Source organism: Rhinatrema bivittatum, chromosome 6 (genome assembly GCF_901001135.1).
Source record: "Rhinatrema bivittatum chromosome 6, aRhiBiv1.1, whole genome shotgun sequence".
NCBI lineage: Eukaryota > Metazoa > Chordata > Amphibia > Gymnophiona > Rhinatrematidae > Rhinatrema > Rhinatrema bivittatum.
The window spans coordinates 319,555,717-319,574,224 of NC_042620.1; the positions used below are offsets into that span (position 1 = coordinate 319,555,717).

At 40.8% G+C, this 18,508-nt stretch overlaps 1 protein-coding gene across 2 annotated transcripts in view; it reads left to right on the forward strand.

Moving 5' to 3' along the window:
- Nucleotides 1–18,508, forward strand: part of LOC115094477 (neuronal PAS domain-containing protein 2-like) — a 192,158-nt gene that overhangs the window by 93,104 nt on the left and 80,546 nt on the right. For both annotated transcript variants that reach the window (XM_029607573.1, XM_029607572.1), the window contains exons 3-7: nt 20–174; nt 431–522; nt 3,386–3,475; nt 9,788–9,908; nt 14,288–14,401. In XM_029607573.1, coding sequence (XP_029463433.1) covers nt 20–174; nt 431–522; nt 3,386–3,475; nt 9,788–9,908; nt 14,288–14,401 — 572 coding nt within the window. The remainder of the gene's footprint in view (nt 1–19; nt 175–430; nt 523–3,385; nt 3,476–9,787; nt 9,909–14,287; nt 14,402–18,508) is intronic.

The window sequence follows — 18,508 nt, forward strand, 5'->3', positions numbered from 1 at the left end:
CTTATTTTTTAACCAACAGGGCATCGCGCAACAAATCTGAAAAGAAAAGACGAGACCAATTCAATGTTCTCATTAAAGAGCTTTGTAGCATGCTGCAGGGGCATGGACACCCCCTTAAGATGGATAAGTCGACAATACTGCAGAGGACAATCGACTTTTTGCAGAAGCAGAAAGGTATTGGAAACACATCAGCTCTGTTATTCTTGATGAAAAGAGGGCAGCTCTTGAAAGCCAGTCAAAAGTAAAACTGTTACCACTTACAATGTATTTGTTGACCTTCAGGACATGTTTTGGCATCTTCAAAAGCATTAAAAATGTTCCTTAAGAACTTTTTTTTAGTGTTTTAAAATAAGCAAAAGCAAGAACTCTTCAGCCAAACTAAGCTGTAGCAATATTTGTGACATTTCTTTTCTTGCATTGTTTCCTTTAGAAATCACAGCACAGTCTGAAGCTTGTGAAATTAGACAAGACTGGAAGCCTTCATTCCTTAGCAATGAAGAGTTCACACAGTTGATGTTAGAGGTAAGAAATAGCTTTATAAAGTTACCGTGCAGCTTGCTAAAAAGCTCCAGCTATTTTGCATGCAATTCAGGAAACCGCACTGCTTTACAAAGATCTGCTGAATTCTCTAGAAAGCTGGACATTTTAATGCATTATATTAAGGATTAAACTGGAGAAGTAGACCTTTAAATGATAAATGTTGATTTGCTGCAGATTGTGCTCTGCTGTTTTCAAATGAAATCTAAGGGCCAACCTTGAAGCAATCAATTTTATATGTGTGGTATTGTCTCACCAGAGCAGCTCATTAACAAAACAGAGTAGAGTATACATTTTGTGATATGCAACCCAGTCAGACAGGAGGTTTATAACTAATGATCCTGCTGTGATGTGTAACCACTTGAGATTTTGGTTCTAGTTCCAAAACTGATCTGAGATAATTAAGATAGAATGGACTGGATTTATTTAGCAAAATTCTCATGGTGTTTTTTTATCCAAGGTGTCTGTCATAAAATCAAAGTGAGTACACACAAAGAAAAGCTATGAACAGTGCATAAACTCGTAGAAGAAATGACAAAGGGAAAAAAATAAAGGAAGGTGGTGCTTAATGCTTTACAATTAGAAGCTTAACAAATGAAAAAGTGAGTTAAATCCATTGATTGAACAACGTTTCAAGGGTTTTGCCAGCACCCCTGTAAGCTCTCTTGCCTCCTCTTCTCTGGTTTATTGCTTTGTACATTTTCAGCTGCACTGGTTCCAAACAGACTTTCTCCTCTGTAAAAGTTGAAGCACAGGTTCCCTCTATTTGTCTAAGCCTAAAAGCCCAAGTTGTTGACTCATTTTCCTGAGCATATGTCCTTGGGCATTGGATCTATCCTAACGAAAGAGATAGCAAGTTCAATCTCTCTGGTTGGCAGAGGTAACCAAAGCACGCATTGAAATAAAGACAAATTAATAATCAAATAATTTAATAATAAGCATGCAATAAAATAAAAATTCCACTTTACAGCAACTAATTGTTTTCTTTTATTCGTTGAAATTTCAGGGACCAGGCTTCACAATGCGTTTATTGATGATGAAAATTTCTAGCAAAAGCGCACTGTTTGTTAATTATATGTAGCAGATGAAAATATGCAACAACTTTTATTTCAGGTGGATTATAAAGTAATACCATATAAACATTAAATATTGTACACACATATATTTGAAAACATGTTTGATAATGCTGAATTTATTTATACAGAAGGCAGTATTCAAGGCAAATTATGTGAATAAAGCAATGTTTTACCCATGTAAAAAGCCTTGCTGAATATTGCCCACTCCAGTCCGTTCTATCTTAATTTCACCTTGAGGATGGTGAAATTCCTCCATGATTAGAACAGTATAGAACTATGCTACAGTTCGTTCACAAAGATGAACTGCCAGTTCTGATTTCCCAGGTATTCCCTGGTATTCCCTTGAAAATGCTCAGACGCCTTGACTGAGCCAAAGAAATATCCCATTTTGGTTTCTTTGCAAACGCCTCTTGTTTTCTCCCCATGATGGAAAATCATTCAATAATTAATTGATCCTGAGTGGGGTACTCCAGAGGCTAATTTCAAAGGGGAGTCGGGTTTTGGTAGGCCTGTACACTTTGGATCCAGTGGCAAGAGAGCAATTACATTTTCCAAAGGTAGATGCAATTATGTGTTCAATCTCCAAGTGGACCACTATTCCTATGGAAGGAGGTGAGGCCTTGAAGGATGCTCATGATAGAAGGAATGAGACTATCCTTAAGCAAGCATCTAATGCAGTGGCAATGACCTTGCAGATCGCTTCTTGTTGTTGCCTGATGGCTTGATTTTGTTTAATTCTCTCTCAGGAGGTCAATAAATCTGGGATGAACTTCAGGGAACTTATGGAGCCAGCTGCTGCCTTTTTGGCAGATGTGGACTGTGATTTGGTCTACTATTCAGCCAGAGGAGTGACTTCCATTGTAGCTGCCAGACGTCAGTTATGGCCGAGAAACTGGTCGGCTGATATGGACCTCCAAGGCTAACCTTACGAAATTGCCCGTTAAAGGCTTGATTTTATTTGGGAGTGAAATGGAAAAATTGGCCAGGATGTGGGGTGAATCCCTGGTTTTGCCAGAGGATAAGAAGCAGATGCCACACTCTTAACCTGAGGGGTCATACTAGAGGATCCAGGCTTTTTTGTTCCTATAGAGGAACGACCCTTCAGAGATCTCGACCTTTTGGTAGGTCTCAGTCCTTTCATCCCTGACAGCCAAGAAGGAATGCGGGTTCAGGTAGTGGAACCTTCTGACCCACCCCAGGGCACAGGAGATAAGGGAACGCCTCTCTCTCTCTTTTATCAGAAGTGAGTCAAAATTACTAGCAACAGTAGCATGGGATAGACTTAGTTTTTGGGAACTTGCCAGGTTCTTATGGCCTGGATTGGCCACTGTTGGAAACAGGATGCTGGGCTTGATGGACCCTTGGTCTGACCCAGTATGGCATGTTCTTATGTTCTTATATGAGAGTGAGTTTACCTCAACAGGGGGAGGCTTTAATGGGGGTGGAATTTGGAAATACTCGTATTTTTGCAATTTCGAATGTATGCGTGTATTTTTAGCTGCAAAAAGTACCTGTGCAAACATAAGGGGCAAAAAATACCCGCAGACTTTAAAATTGTCCAAGCCATCTGAATATCTACCTCACCAGGTTCTGTGCTTATATTCAACTATTTCTGTGCACTGAATGTTGCCTAATATTCTCTAGCATTGACAGATGGTGCTACCTTTGGAAAGACTCTGTTTTAAAATTATTATGTTTCTATGTAATTTCTGAAGTTCATGGTACTTCATATTCTTTTTCTCTCTCTCTCTCTCTCTCTGCTTTATTCACAGGCACTAGATGGTTTTCTCATTGCACTTACTACCGATGGAATTATTATTTATGTTTCCGACAGTGTTTCATCTCTTCTTGGGCATTTACCGGTAAGCGATAACATCGTTTGGTCATCACTTCACAAGCCGACCATGTCATCCAATCCGGCAATAAAACAGCAGCCAAGTATAACATTTAGTATTTTAGTAAAACTCCTGCCTGCTTAGTCCTAGTATTTTGGAATAACTGCTACTTTGGATGATTCTGTAAGTGAGTCATTTTGTTAATCATGTACTTCATTTATGGCTTTTTCGCCTGATTCCAGCCCTTTTACGGGAAACAATTAATACTGTACAACGTCAATAAACACCCAGCCACATTTGATTGAATGGAAAAATAAAAGGCTGCACATTTGTTGAATGGCCTAACGTGGCGATTCGGTGCTAGGCACTTGAGCGTTCCCTCAGTCCTTTTCCCTCATGGTAAGGAGGAAGAGCCAAGCAGGTCCAAGTGACCGCTAGATCCCTGACTGTGCCTGAGAAGTCCTTGAGTAGTGCTCAGAGCTGCCTCTTGTGAACGCTTCTAGTACCCTTGCCCTACAAAGTGTTGTGGGTTAATAAAACATTAATAGAATAGCACCAATAAATACAACTAAACAGTAAGCAGTAAACAATGCATAAAAACGTAAACCTTTATAGCCCCTCCCCCCCCCCCAAAGTTAATGGCAGGTGGGCAAGAGACCAAAGTGCTAGCCTATTCCCCCTGCCCACCATCTCCCTGCCATGCCAACACTCCTCAAGGCCAATCAGTAGGGGCACAACCCTGACATGTCCTGGCCATGAGAGCAGAAGTTGCACCGGATTCCGGGAGGGCACCTGAAATGCTGTGGACTGCATTACAGTGGCAGTAGTGGCACTCCCCACAAGCCTGGTGAGAGCTGTGTTGTGGACAGCTGGGTGCATAGGTGCCATGTTACGCTTGGCCTCCACGCACAGAGTGTAGCACTATACATTTCGCTGAATGTTTTATCAGCTCACTATGAGTGTGCTGTTGTCATCATCTCCTAAAGTGGATGTCATCTCTTTTAATTAAAGAAACATATATATTACCAAGTCATTTGTCATGTCCAATGTAGACAGCATTGTAACTGAAAATTGTAGGTAATGTTTGTTCAATAACATTCATTTTATGTGATTTCTGAGATGCCGGCTGTTGGCAGCTTTTATATGGGCATAATTTTAACAGCTATAGTTTAATTATATTTTACTTTGTAATTTAAGCTGTTATTATCTTTTATTGCTTTTATTGTATTTCTCTGTTTTAACGAAGTGTACACCGTTGTGAAGGTTTTTACTGATGTGACGGTCTAAAAAAGCCAAATAAACCATAAACCATAATTTACCCAAAATCAGGAGTTAGAAAAATTTCCAGCAACTCATTTTATTTATTTATTTTATTTCTTCGTTCTTATATACTGCGCCCACAGAATGAATCTGGTCAGTGCGGTTTACGACATTAAAAATTCAAGACAATCGTCAAATATAAAAATGCAATAAGTTATTCGCTGACTTTGGTGCATAAAAATGATCACGTCCTAGGTTAACCCCCCACTCCCAAGAGTCGGAGAGCCTCCATATCTTGGGAAATTTGTGTAAATCCCCTATACATTTCTTCCTAGGCCAGCCCTGACTCAATCACGCTGTACATCATCAGCTCCATTACAGTTTGCCCTGGCCCTTTTGAAAAGGAATTTGGACATAAATAGGGGAAGGTTAACACTGTTTATGTGCTATATGACAGTAAAAGAGGAGGGTTTGCTGCAGATAGCTTTCATTTTTCCCCCCCAAAATAGCCAAATTCACTTCCATAGGAAGTACTGGTAGCTGCATGGATGCCACATGGTGCTTTAGTCTGGACTTAAAGCACCCTTAAAGGTGAATTTTAAAACTCGGGTGCACGCCAAAATCAGGAGATGTGTGCGCATGGAGGGCATGCGCGTGTCCACCAGATTTTAAAAGCCACCCACATGCGCACACAAGTCCCTGTGCATGGATATCTCACATCATAGGAAACAGGAATGCGGTGTGGGCGTAGTGTAGACGTGATATGGGCGGGGCATGGGCGCCCTGGGGCAGGGCCAAGAGATGTGCGCACAAGTACCTATGTGCCCAGGCATGCGCCCAGGCCCAGTACTTCATAACTTTTACTTCTGCTATGGACGAGGTGCAAGTTAAAATGAAACGATATAGGGCTTGCACTGGGGAGTGCAGGCTAAAGAACCAAGGGGTTGGCAGGACCTAGGAGAACACTGGACAAGCTGGTGAAACTGGTCCTCAGTTGGATATGCATCTTTTTTAAAATACAGTTTAAAATACAGTTTAAAATTAGGCGCACAGATATGCACACCTAGGTTATTTTATAGCATGCACACATTTGTGCCCGCATGTTATAAAATTGCCATGTTTCTGGTACTTGTATATGAGTATCTGCATGCCTGTTTCAAAGAAACCATGTTAGGCAGGAGTGAAAAGGTTTGGTATTTTGGGCTGGCAGAGACAAGTAAAAAGTATCTTCAGTATGTATATATGTGTGACCTATCTCTGGGTGGACAGGAAGTTGCATTCATGATAATTGCTCTTCCTGTGTGCCCCAAATATTCATCATATCTGATAAAAATCTTTATCTTTAATAAAATGTTCTTGATCACCTATGCCCCATGCCCTTGGCGATGTACAAAATGAAAATATGCATAATTCAGTTAACACAACAACAAAGACATTTCCATCAAATACAAACAACATCTAGTGAACCTGTATTAATAGTGCATAACTGTTCTCACAAAAAAGTGTGCATATACTGTGTCTGGTTTGAGAGAGAGAGACTAGACATAATGCTTGCACACTAGATAGGTATTTATATCTCTATGGGAAGCCCACCTAGTAACTCGAGGTGAGGTTTAGGTAGTAGTGTAGGGGTTAGGGCCACTTTGACATTCAAAGTGAGACGTACGAACAGAACAGTGCTCTCTTGTGAAATTTGATGACCTTCAGAGTGAGGAAACTCACCCAAAGATGAGATTTGTGCAGTGTTCTCTCAACCTAGCTTGATGGACTCTCTACCTGGGTAATATCAAGCTAGGTTGAGAGAACACTGCACAAATCTCATCTTTGGGTGAGTTTCCTCACTCTGAAGGTCATCAAATCTTCACAAGAAAGCACTGTTCTGTTTGTACGTCTCACTTTGAATATCAGAGTGGCCCCTAACCCCTACACTAATGCCTAAACCTCATCTCGAGATACTTGGTGGGCCTCCCATAGAGATATAAATACCTATCTAAGTGTGAGGGTATTATGGCTAGTCTCTCTCTCTCTCTCTCTCTCTCTCTCTCTCTCTCTCTCTCTCTCTCTCTCTCTCTCTCTCTCTTCTCAGTGGCCCTGATAGTAAACATGGTCCCCCCAGTGGTTGTATGTAGGAAATACCACACTTCTGGCACTTATCTCAAAGTGCAAAAAAGTTATCACAATTTGCAGTAACTTAGCACTTCACATAGGTATTAACACAAATAGCAATAAACTGCCTATTACCATAAAACATGCCCCTTTTTCTATCACATGCGATATTTAGTGCATTTTGATAAATCCAGGGCTAAGACGGTTAACTTTCAAAGCGGCACGTGGACACACATATGTGTGCGTTCATTGGCCCATGCCCAGAGACGTGTCTATTTTATAATATATGCACGTATATGTGTACATGTTATAAAACAGCCTGACCGCACATGTGCGCTGAATTTTAAGTGGGCAAATCCCACTTCTACCTCCTAAGTGGGTGGATTTTAAAACGGACGCATGCCACTGTCACTGCCACTAAAACCAGTTTGACCAATTAATGGATAGATCTTCCAAAACCCCCTAGTTTAATAGCCTTCCTTTCCCCTTATTAGCTCCAACCTTTAAACTCTGCTGATCTACCTGGAATTTGTTTTATCACTTACGCATCATCCATAGCAGAAGTAAAGTTACCCAGCAGGGGACCCTGACGTGCACCAATGCACGTTAAGTATTTACGTGCAAATTTCAGGTTAAAATCCTGGAATGCTCATGCCCCGCCCCTGTTTGAAAACTTTTCATTTGTGTGTGCAGCAGGAGGTACGCAGGTATCCGGGCGGCTTTTAAAATCCACTCGGAGTGTACGAACCCGACGTATTCGCACATCCCGTAATCGATGCGCACATTGGGCTTTTAAAATTCACCTGTAAAAGTGTCTATGGACTTGGTACTGGTTATTTGTGCGGGCGTAAGGGGCAAAATAGCACGCATACGGTACATGGCTGAAAGTGTGAGTGTTATGGAAGTCGTACATACTTCTGGCTGCATTTGAGGAGGGTGGCTTTCAGTCAGCCCGTTTTACCCAGGCCCATTCTCCTCTCAAATTGAAAACCCGAGATGAATTTTAAGTTTCAAAACGTATTCTCAAAGTATAGGCAGCTTGTCCTTTGAAAGTTGTCGTCATTCCTGCTGGAGATAGAATCCCTAATTAAAAAGTTAAACCCAGCAGCTCACCCTAATGATGCCATTCCAGTTTTATCACTTAAAACAATTGCCCATGCAATTGCCAAGCCCATTGCTTCAATAATTAATCTATCTCCAGCAGAAGACAAATTTCCAGATGTACTTAAAGATGCAATAATAAAACCAATCTTAAAAAAAAAAAAAATCTTGACTGTACACAACTAAATAACTATCGACCAATCTCAAATTTACCATTTATTGCTAAACTCATAGGAAGGTAAAAGAAAAACAACTCACAAACTTTCTCGAATCAAATAACATCCTTTTCCCTAACCAGTTTGGTTTTAGAAAAAATGTAAAAACCGAAACCCTACTAATTGCTCTAACTGATACTATGCTAAGGGGTTTTGACACTGGGCAGTTATTTCTTAATACTGTTAGACTTATCGGCAGCTTTTGATACAGTAGATCATAATATACTACTTAATCATCTGATAGAAATAGGAATTACAGATTCTGTCCTTATATGGTTTACTTCTTTCCTCAGTAAACGCTCTTTTCAAGTGAAAATTAAAAATTCTGTATCTAATAAAATTCCGCTAGACCCCGGGGTCCCACAGGGGTCGGCACTTTCAGCCGCGCTTTTTAACATCTATTTATTACCGGTCTGTCACCTACTTACAGGACTAGGCCTAAACTTTTATATTTACGCTGATGATATTCAGTTTCTTGTGCCCACTGAAGACACTGTCGAAAAAACGTTTAAGGCTATTGTTTTATATTTAAAAGCTATAAAACAACTTCTTTTACATATGAAACTAGTTCTAAGCATGGACAAAACTGAAATTTTACTGTTAGAAAGGAAATGTAGACATGAAGAAACTCCCTCATTAGTATTTGAGAATAACATTAAAATAAAACCGACCTCGTTTGTAAAAGATCTTAGAATAATCATAGACTCAGAACTTAATCTTAAACAATATATATGCACTAAACTGAGAGAGGGCTAATATAAACTCCTCACATTGAGAAGGTTAAAACCATTACTCGAAAAGGATGATTTTAGGACAGTACTTCAATCTTTGATTTTTTTCTAATATCGACTACTGAAATTCATTGTTTCTAGGACTCCCACTATCCACAACCTGTCCCCTTCAAGTTTTACAGAATGCCGCTGCTAGAGTTTTGACTGGGAGTAAAAAATGTGACCACATCACACCTGTATTAATGTCACTTCACTGGTTACCAATCAAATACCGCACACAATATAAAACTGCCTGCAATTTACATAACATTATTTATGGTGAAAAAACAGAATGGCTCAATACGGCAATCCACTTAAATACTTCTCAAAGAAACCTTAGGTCAGCAAATAAGGGTTTATTAACAATTCCATCATTAAGGTCAGCACACCTTAGTCAGGTACGAAAGTGAGCAATATCAATAGCCAGCCCTAAACTTTACAACACACTCCCAGCCCAGATAAGACTACAAGTAGATACCAAGAAATTTAAGAATGAGCTTAAGACATGGCTTTTCGGCTGTGCATATGCAGAGCAAAATTAAGAAATTATTTTATACTCGCTGTTTTAGGAAACTTTTAACTTCATTGCTTACTTTTCTTTTAATGGTCATAATTTATATTGTAGCCGCTTAATTTTAGGATTTTATGGTTTTAGTTTTTGTACTAGTTCTTAATTATGTATTATTATATTATAGTTATTTATTTACTAGTATGTTGACTTTATTAATGAGTTACTGTATTTTCTTTTTACTTTCATTGTTTTGTTAACCGTTGTGAAGGTCCTATAGATGTATAAAAAACCAATAAACTAGAAACTAAAAGTAACGATTCACTTTGGCTGTGTATTAACGTACTGCTGAACATGACAAAGCATTCTTTTGTACCAGTCAGATTTGGTGGACCAAAATATATTAAACTTTTTGCCTGAGAGGGAACAGGGTGAGGTTTACAAGCTGCTGGCACCACATATGCTCATGACGGACCCTGTTACAGCCGACTTTCTCAACAGTAAGTTGTTCCTTGTTTCTTATTTTGAAGGTTGGGGGAGGGGGGGGTAGTATAGATAGTGAGCAGTATGCATTTCATTTGAAAATTGTAGTTGACATCAGTAAGGCATTTGCATACACGGTAGTAATGTGCATGGCTTCTACAAATGGAGGGTAATTTTCCAAGGGACCTCTGTGGGTAAAACAGTGTTATGCACACACAAATGGCATTTTACAAAATTGCCTGCCCGATAAGCAGGTGAACTTAGTGTGAATGTCATGTTTGCACATAGGTTTACCTGGGCTGAGTGGAGGCATGTCCGAGGATAGGGTTCGGGAGGGCTTTGCACTTACGCGGCAGAGTTTAGCATTTTTAAAAGTCTGCACAAAAACTTTCTGTGCCAAATGCAGCAGGCGTTAATTGTGCGTACAAGTAGGGGACGTGCATGCATATCAACATGCTTGCCCTTTGAAAATTGTTGTAACTTATGTGTGGACTGTTACAAAATGACCCTTTATGGAGGGTAATTTTCAGAGTCTTTTCCACGGGTGCAGCAGTGCTTTGCCTGCGGAAATGGCCCGTGACGACAATGCCCGCCTAATATGTGGGCATACGTTTACCCAGGCGTCTCCGGGCGCGGGGCTAGGGAGGGCTTTCCATTTGCAAAAATACTCACGCGTTAATTTTCTCAAAAAAAATTTCCGCACGCACAATGGAGCATGTGGCCAAATGTGGGGAGATCATTTACAAAATGAACTTACGGATATAAAATTTGCCGGCAAATTTAGGCAAGCTGTCACAAAATAAACCCCCACAGAGGGTGATTTTCAAAGCAAGTTTCCATGCGTACAGCGGTGCTTCACTGGTGGAAACGATCTGTTACAAAATTGCTCGTGCAATATGCGGACAAACGTATGCCAGTAAGACCCCGTGTGCTTCTAAACAAGTTTGCTTCAAAAGCTGGTGCACTGGTGGTGTATTTGCTGGCAGATTTCTGTGGGCTGTTACAAAGGTATCCCCACGATGGGAAGGAATTGGCATATGTAGTTTATAGCGGAATGCCGCCCTTGCTAAGATGTGTACGATAAAAAGTAGGAGCAGGTGAGTTAGTGCCCAGCAAAAAGAGGCCTTGTTGGTCAGTATACAAAAGAATGCAAAAGGAGAGTGTGCAATTGGAAAGCTGTGGAGGATAATTTTCAAACCTATTTTGGGTAATTTGGCTTGGCTGAAAGTTGCCCTCCTCCCAGAGAAGGTGATTTTTAATAGTGGACATAAGTCAGCACATACAGGCATAGGTAGATGTGCCTAAGTTACGCCTGTATTTTATAAAATTTGCATCAGGAGCCACACGGTGTATAAAAATAGCACGTACCACTACCCAGAAAGTATGCGTATATGTTTTAGTACGCGCACATTGTTTATATACCTATGAGTACATTTTCAAAGGTGATACACGTGAAAAATGAACATATATGAGTATAAATAGCCTGTATTTGGGTACATGCTATTTTATAAATGTATAAAACAGCAAATTTTCGGTCTTGCACACATGTTTACTTGTGCAAAAAAAAAAAAAAGGGACGGACTGAGGCGTTGTGGAGTGGGTGAAGATGTAATTTTATGAGAGATTTATGCAAATACATTAGGCAACTTATTCACACAATTTTGCAATTGATATCAGATTTGTCCTTTGTCTGCTAATGTTGGGTGGGAGGTCTGGGTGAACCTGAGCCAATTCAGGGTGAAGTACTGGGAGGGTCTCAGTGAACTGGAGATGGACTGGCTATCACCAAACTGGGAATTTCAAGTACGTGCACATATTTTAAAATATATCTACCTCCATGTATAAATCAGGGTTTTATGTAGACATGTTACATTTTTTTGCATGTAAAATATACACGTGTATGTTTATAAAATAGAGAAAGTACACGCTTTCAATGCATTGCAAATATTTGCACATACTAAAACATACTCACACACTTTCAGAGCTAAACTATGCGGTATTTTATAAACTGTGCAATAACCTGCGTATCCACTTACGTGCAAAACTCCAGTAGTGCAAACACTTGTGAAAGTTATCCTCCTGTTTTCTAAAAAGTACATGTGTATATTTAACAAATTAAATAATTGTAACTTGTGTGCATGGTAACCCTCATTTTATGCACAGAGGCAAGTATTATGTAAAGTTGGCCGAGATGCACATAATTCGCTTATAAAATTACTCACATATGTGCATACTTCCAAGCACCAGTTCTCCAAGGCCTCCACCAGTTGATCCAGACCTTCACCAGTTTACCCGCACGCTCCGCCGCTTGCCCCAGACCCAACACCCAAAAACTGAAGACAAAAGAGGTCAGATTTAATTTCCACAAGCAGATTAGCAGCTGTAAAAGCATACAGGCATGTTAGATGATGTATAGGCATGCTTTATTTATAAAACACGTAAATGAGCATGTGTTTTCAGACCCAGAATGCGCTCTTTGTACACTCGTACTTTTCCATACAGCCGTGGTTGTACAGGCGTCCTCCCGCCCTTCCGAGGATTTGCTTACTGTGTGCATATATGCAGATTTTACACGCACAACCTCTGCATAAAGCTTAGGCCTTTCTGCCTTCAGCATCTGAGATGTGCATAGGCATCATAACCACTGCACCTCTGGAAAGAGGTTTATTCCACTTTTGCCATCATTTTCCCTGATTTTCATTGATCATAATTTTGCAACCAGTGACACGATCCAATGAAATCCCTGTGGGGAAAAAAAAAAATGAATGAATTCACGGAGGGGTTTCAAACCATGAGTCGAGATCATAATGTCTCAGCATATGCCTGGTCTAAAGTACTTTGTGCAGTTCATTTATTAATTTAAAAAAAATGCTGTAATGAAATTATTTAGCTTGTTTCCTAAAAAAAAAGATTAGACGGTAATAAAGTCTGTCAGAGCTTATGTAAATGAAAAGAGCCAAAGATACTTGCACTTTTAACTTGGGGAACAAACAGCACAATACCTTGAAGAACAATCTTAGATCTGTTTGAGGGCTTTTAATTGCTTTCTTCATATAATATAGAAAAAATTCCCAGCCACTGTGGCCAAGAAGTTGATAAAGTATTGGACACAAGGGGGCTAATATTCTAAAAAAGCTGTGCCCCTAAATTTAGGCCTCTAAGTTAGGTGCTTATTGCCAGTCAAACTTAGGAGCCTGTGTTTTCAGCTAAAAGTTCACATAATTTTAGGGGCTTAAAAATTAGGGATCTAAATTTAGGCCTGTTATTCATTTGCCTAGTTTAGCTCCTAAATTAGGTCACTAGTTCTGAAAATCAGTGCTAAGTCCCTAATTTTGTTTCCCTGCCCAAACTAAAGCCCCTATAGCCACTTACTTTTTAGGCTCCTAAATTAGGTGCTTAAGTTAGACAGCTGAAAATTCACATAAAAGTTAGGCCCTGAAATTTAGCCCTGCTATTCATTTGCCTAGATTTAGGCCCCTAAATTAGGTGCTGGTTCTGAAAATCAGTGCTAAGCTCCTAACTTTCAGGCCGATGCAGTACCGTGCGCTGGCTGCAGCGCACAGCTCAACATGCGATTGGATGTGCGTTTTGGCTTCGCCTCATAACCCCTGATGCAAAGCGGGGGCTAGCGCATCCAAAACCTGTGTCCAATAAAGCGCACAATTAATAGCACTCATCACATGTAAATTCACGTTAATGAGGCTATTAGCTATTTCCCCTGATGCAAAAAAAAAAAAAATGTGCACCCACCGCACAACATTTTTACTCTCAAAAAGTGTACAGAAAAGCAGAAAATGCTGCTTTCCTGACCTTCTTCCTACTTAATGTTGTGGCAATATTAAGTCAGAAGAACTGAAAAAGTAGAACTGTCAAAAAAAAAGTTTTAAAAAAAAGTGTGCCAGCAGTCAGGTCAGGAAAAGATACGCTCAATTAACGAGTGTCCATTTCCTAAGCTGTGCACAGCTTAGGAAAATGGTTGATCATAAAATTGAGCCTCCGTTTTCCTAACCTGATGACAGGCACCTCTCCTGGGCGCCCGCTGCCAAGGAGGCTCTAGGGGGTGCACAATTTCCCCGAGCGCCTCCTTGTTATCATGGCAGCCCATTTGCATATTGCATCGGGCGCCCGGAGAAGTCGATCGGCACATGTTAGGGGAATGAGCGTTCAATAAGGGTGCTCGTTTTCCACACGCCATTATTGCATTGGCCCTATTTGTTTCCCCACCCAAACTCTGCCCCTGTAACCAGCCACCTTTTAGGACCCTAAATTCTAAGGAAACTAGGAGTCTAAATTTAGGGACTCAGCTCTAGCACAGTTTCATAATTTGAAGCCTAAACTCGTGAAAATTGACTTCAAGATTTTTCTCCGACCTTATACCTTTTCATTTCCTTTTCAGCGGAAAAGCAAATAGAGTTTTGCTGTCATTTAGCAAGAGGAAGCCTCGATCCCAATGAGCCTCCAACTTATGAATATGTCAAATTTGTAGTGGATTTTAAATTTTTTACTCACAGTAAGTTATTGCATGTTGTATAATATATTACTCATCTGTATTAGCACCTATGGAAATGACTGAAAACAGAGAACCAAATCCTTCTCCATGTTGTCTGTCTTTAAACCTAACCTAAAAAGTAATGTATTGGATTATATATCCTATTTCTCTGGTTCATTCTTCTCCTTGTTAGCCATTCTGTCTTTCTCTTTCCATTATATGATTGATATGCAGTATGTTGGTGAAATAGCCAAAGAAATATATAACCGTAACAATGTCAGAAATCAGGAATGAACCTCCTCCCAGGACACTGGCCACTGATAGTGCTAAGATATGGTTTCCAATCATTAGGATCTTATAGTATTGACTATTAGCAAGATGATCAATAGTCCTGGAAGCATGCAGGCCAACAGAGCAGCAGTACAGGACAAGCTATCACCGTTGAAACAAGGTTAATCAAATTGCATATGAATGGTTACTTCAGACACTGACCCACCAGCTTTCTCGTAAGTTGAATTTCTGCACTGTGTCGTGCTCTCAAACTGTTAGGGATCTGTAACATGAGGTTCATTAATTTGAAATGCTGCAGTCTCATGTGCAGTCAAGAATCAGCCATCTTTCCATGAACACAACACACAAACACACACACACACACACACACACATACATATACACACACACATACACACACACTGAATTTGTGACTTGAAAAGCTTTGCTCTATTGATTGGATTCAAAAGCAAATACAACTAATTCAAAAGTTCACTGCTTAAGCTTTTGGAGCTGTGCTGGAACTTTTTTTTTTTAATATTTTGCTGAATAGATATCTGTTGATTGTGCCAAAACCTGAGATACGTTTGATGAACTCGTTTGTAGAGCTTACTGGTAATTCCAGCAAAATGCATAACTTAGCCGTCGAAAATACTGGAGTCTTGGAGGGAAGCTGGAAAGTGCCCACCATTTTTGCATGTAGAAACAGATTTGATGTTTGCACACTTTTGTTTGCAGCTAAATGGTTACTTATTGCTAACCCAAAATATATCCATTCATTAACTCTCTTTGAACTGTGAAATAAACAGCACATAAATTCACACTGGTACTGTAAAACAAAACAATAGTGATTTTCACATTTCATTAACTATGAAAAAAGCCATTTGTCCGGCCAATTATTAATTATACATCTTTATGCCAAGGATCATTTTGCTGCATTTCTTCCAAGCACGGATTTGTGTTCTCCATGGGCAAGCAGGACAATGATCAGTCACACAGATGGGTTGACGTTATCCGATGGCACTAGGAAAGCTCTCTCGAAGCTTTGAAAAGCCAAGAAGGTTTTTCTAAGCATGTGCAGAAGATCCTGAGCAGCCATTGCTTTACAAATGTCTTTGATCTTCTGCTAGCATGAAAAAAAATGTTTTTGGCACGCTCTCTCTCTAGCCACTCATTGAAGTTTTTTCCCTTATGAGTTTTTCTTTTTTCTTTTCTTCATATTTTAATTTTGCCAAAAATAAATATATTCCTAAAGGTCAATATGTAAAGCAGTTTGTCTGGCTAAGTTCAGACTTAACTGGACAAACTGCAGGATTTAAAAATCCCACTGGTTTGACAGCCCCTGACATAGCTGGACAAGTTGTTGGCAAGCTAAAAACGTAGTCGTTTATTTCAGGGGCATCCCAGGGCACAGCAACATTATCCAGTTCAGTTAGTTAGATAACGCCGATTTTCAGAATTCACTCCTTGGTTAGAGAACAGGGTAGTCTTAGTCCAAACAGACAACCAAGTAGCCATGTTTTATATCGAAAAACAGAGATGGACAGGCTCCTTCAATCTTTGTCAGGAAGCCTGCAACATTTGAAAATGGGCAGACTCCCAAAAGAGTTTTCTTCAAGCTGTCTATCTCCATGGGAGCCAGAATCAGATCGTGAGCACATTAATCACACGAATGGTCATTAGGCAATCAAGCAGCACAGTTTCTCTCCCAATTCCACTTATAATCAAAGTCATTCAAAAGTTAGGTAGAGAAAAGATATGATTTCAAAAGCCCTGTTTTGGCCTCACTAATGTAACCCCTACTTGCTGTTTGCATTGGTACAGGGGCACATAGGGTTCTTGGGGCCATATTCCAGTCTCTCTCACACATTCTCTTTGACCCCAGGGCTGGGTTCTTTTACTGGTGGGGGGGATAGGATTCTCTTCTCCAAGACCCTGGGTAGCAAGGGTGAAACTGTCTCTATTACTTTTAGGATAAGAATGGCAATAAACAAACTCAGGAGCCTGGGGTTGAGTGTTCAATAATAAACTTTACTCTAGATAAATCAATGGCACATCGGTTCTTGGATCCACAGATGGCATTTACAGTTCTCAGACTTTTCTCTATCTGTGCGAGGGTCTTTTTCTCTACCAGGGCAAGGCAAACACTCACCCTCCAGGGTGTAGAGCTCCTAAGTGGCCAGCTTATCCTTGTTTGGACAGACCCCTCCCCCGCCCCCCCCCCCCCCCCCCCCCCCCAAAATGGCAAGAAAAATGGTAAAGCTTCAGACTCTGCACAGAGTCCCAAAATCTCTCTTCCACAGGGAAAAGACTACACGTGAGGGCCTCAGAATACCTCAGAATGGTCTTACAGTTCTCCAGAATGTTTCTCTCACACTTGGGATCTTTTGCAGAGGAAAGGTCCAGCTGAAACGCCTCAGCTCTCACGATGTTCCTCCTTCAGGGTAGGAATGGGGCAGCAAAATCTTCCTCACAGATCCTTCTAAGTCAAAAATCTTTCCCCAAATGAGTCCAAACACCGGAACCCATTTGCAGCAGGTCACCACCAGGCCATCCCCCTCAGACTGAGGACTCTTCCCTATCCTGGCACCTCCTCCCCTCAGGGAGAGACTTGCCGGTAATCTCTCTCCAGGCCAAACACCAGGGATCTCACAAGACTTCCTATAAATAACATTGGAAAAATCCATAAAACAGCCCAGAAGGCAAACCCAGTGAGCCAAGGAGTACACAGCTTCTTGACTTTTTCCCAGGGACAACAAGCAGGAGGCCTAAGCCCCAAAGGCAGGCCCAAAAAACAACCAAAGCTAAACTCCTCTGCTTCCTCTAACTCCAAAAATCAAGCTGCACTGCCCCACTCTCTTAAGGAGAGAACTGCGTTTATACCACATGGGGATAGCCATCCCAGCACCTTCAAAAGGAGGTGATGTACCAAATGGTGCCTCCCCTAACTCATTATCACTGCCCTTCCTAGCTCCAAGAGTTAACTAGGGCCTGTACTTCAACCTTGGTAAGACTGAGCATATATTTCCATCCCTGATCACACAGAGCAGCGGGAATCTTCTATAATTCCAACCTTCAATCATTGGATGTCACTGCATGGATGTAGAAAGCAAACAAATATCTTCTTACCTTCTGAAGTGGGCAAAGTTCTCCCTGCATCTAGAAAACGCTCAACAAGAAATTCTTAAAACTTCAAATGGAAAAGATTCGCTATCTGGTGCTCTGCTTTTCAACAGGATCCCTTTATGTGCCCTACTGCTCTATTACTTCAATACCTGTTAATCGTTTCTAAACCAGGATCGAAAAATATCTCTGTCAGGATTCGTCTTAATGCTATAGCAGCACACCATGAACATTTTAAAGCTCTTCCTATTTCTCATCATTCTATAGTTGTCAGATTCATGAAAGGTCTCAGTCATCTTAAACTTCCAATAAAAGGTCCTCCCTCTACCCTGGGATCTAAATGTAGTTCTAGCTCTACTCATGAAAACACCATTGAAAATTCGCCCGGCGTATGCAAGGTCCAGCTACGTTCAGGAAAACCACTGTGCCAGGCCTTTTCAAAGGGGCGGGCCGGGGTGGGATGCCAGGCCAGGACAGCGTCATTGATCGCTGTCCCAAAGACTTGCACACCGGCAGCCGGCCAGCGCGCGCAACTTACTTCAGCCCAACAAAAAAAGGAAATATAAGTAGGGTTAAGGGGGTGAGGAGCAGAGGGGAAGAGGGAAGGAGTATGGGTAGGGGGGAGGGAACTGGGGAAGGCCGGAATGTGTCGCTGCGCAGAAATTGCAAATTCCCCCCTCCCCTTCACGCGCCGCCCGCACATACGCATGTGGATTATAAAATCCGGCACATGTG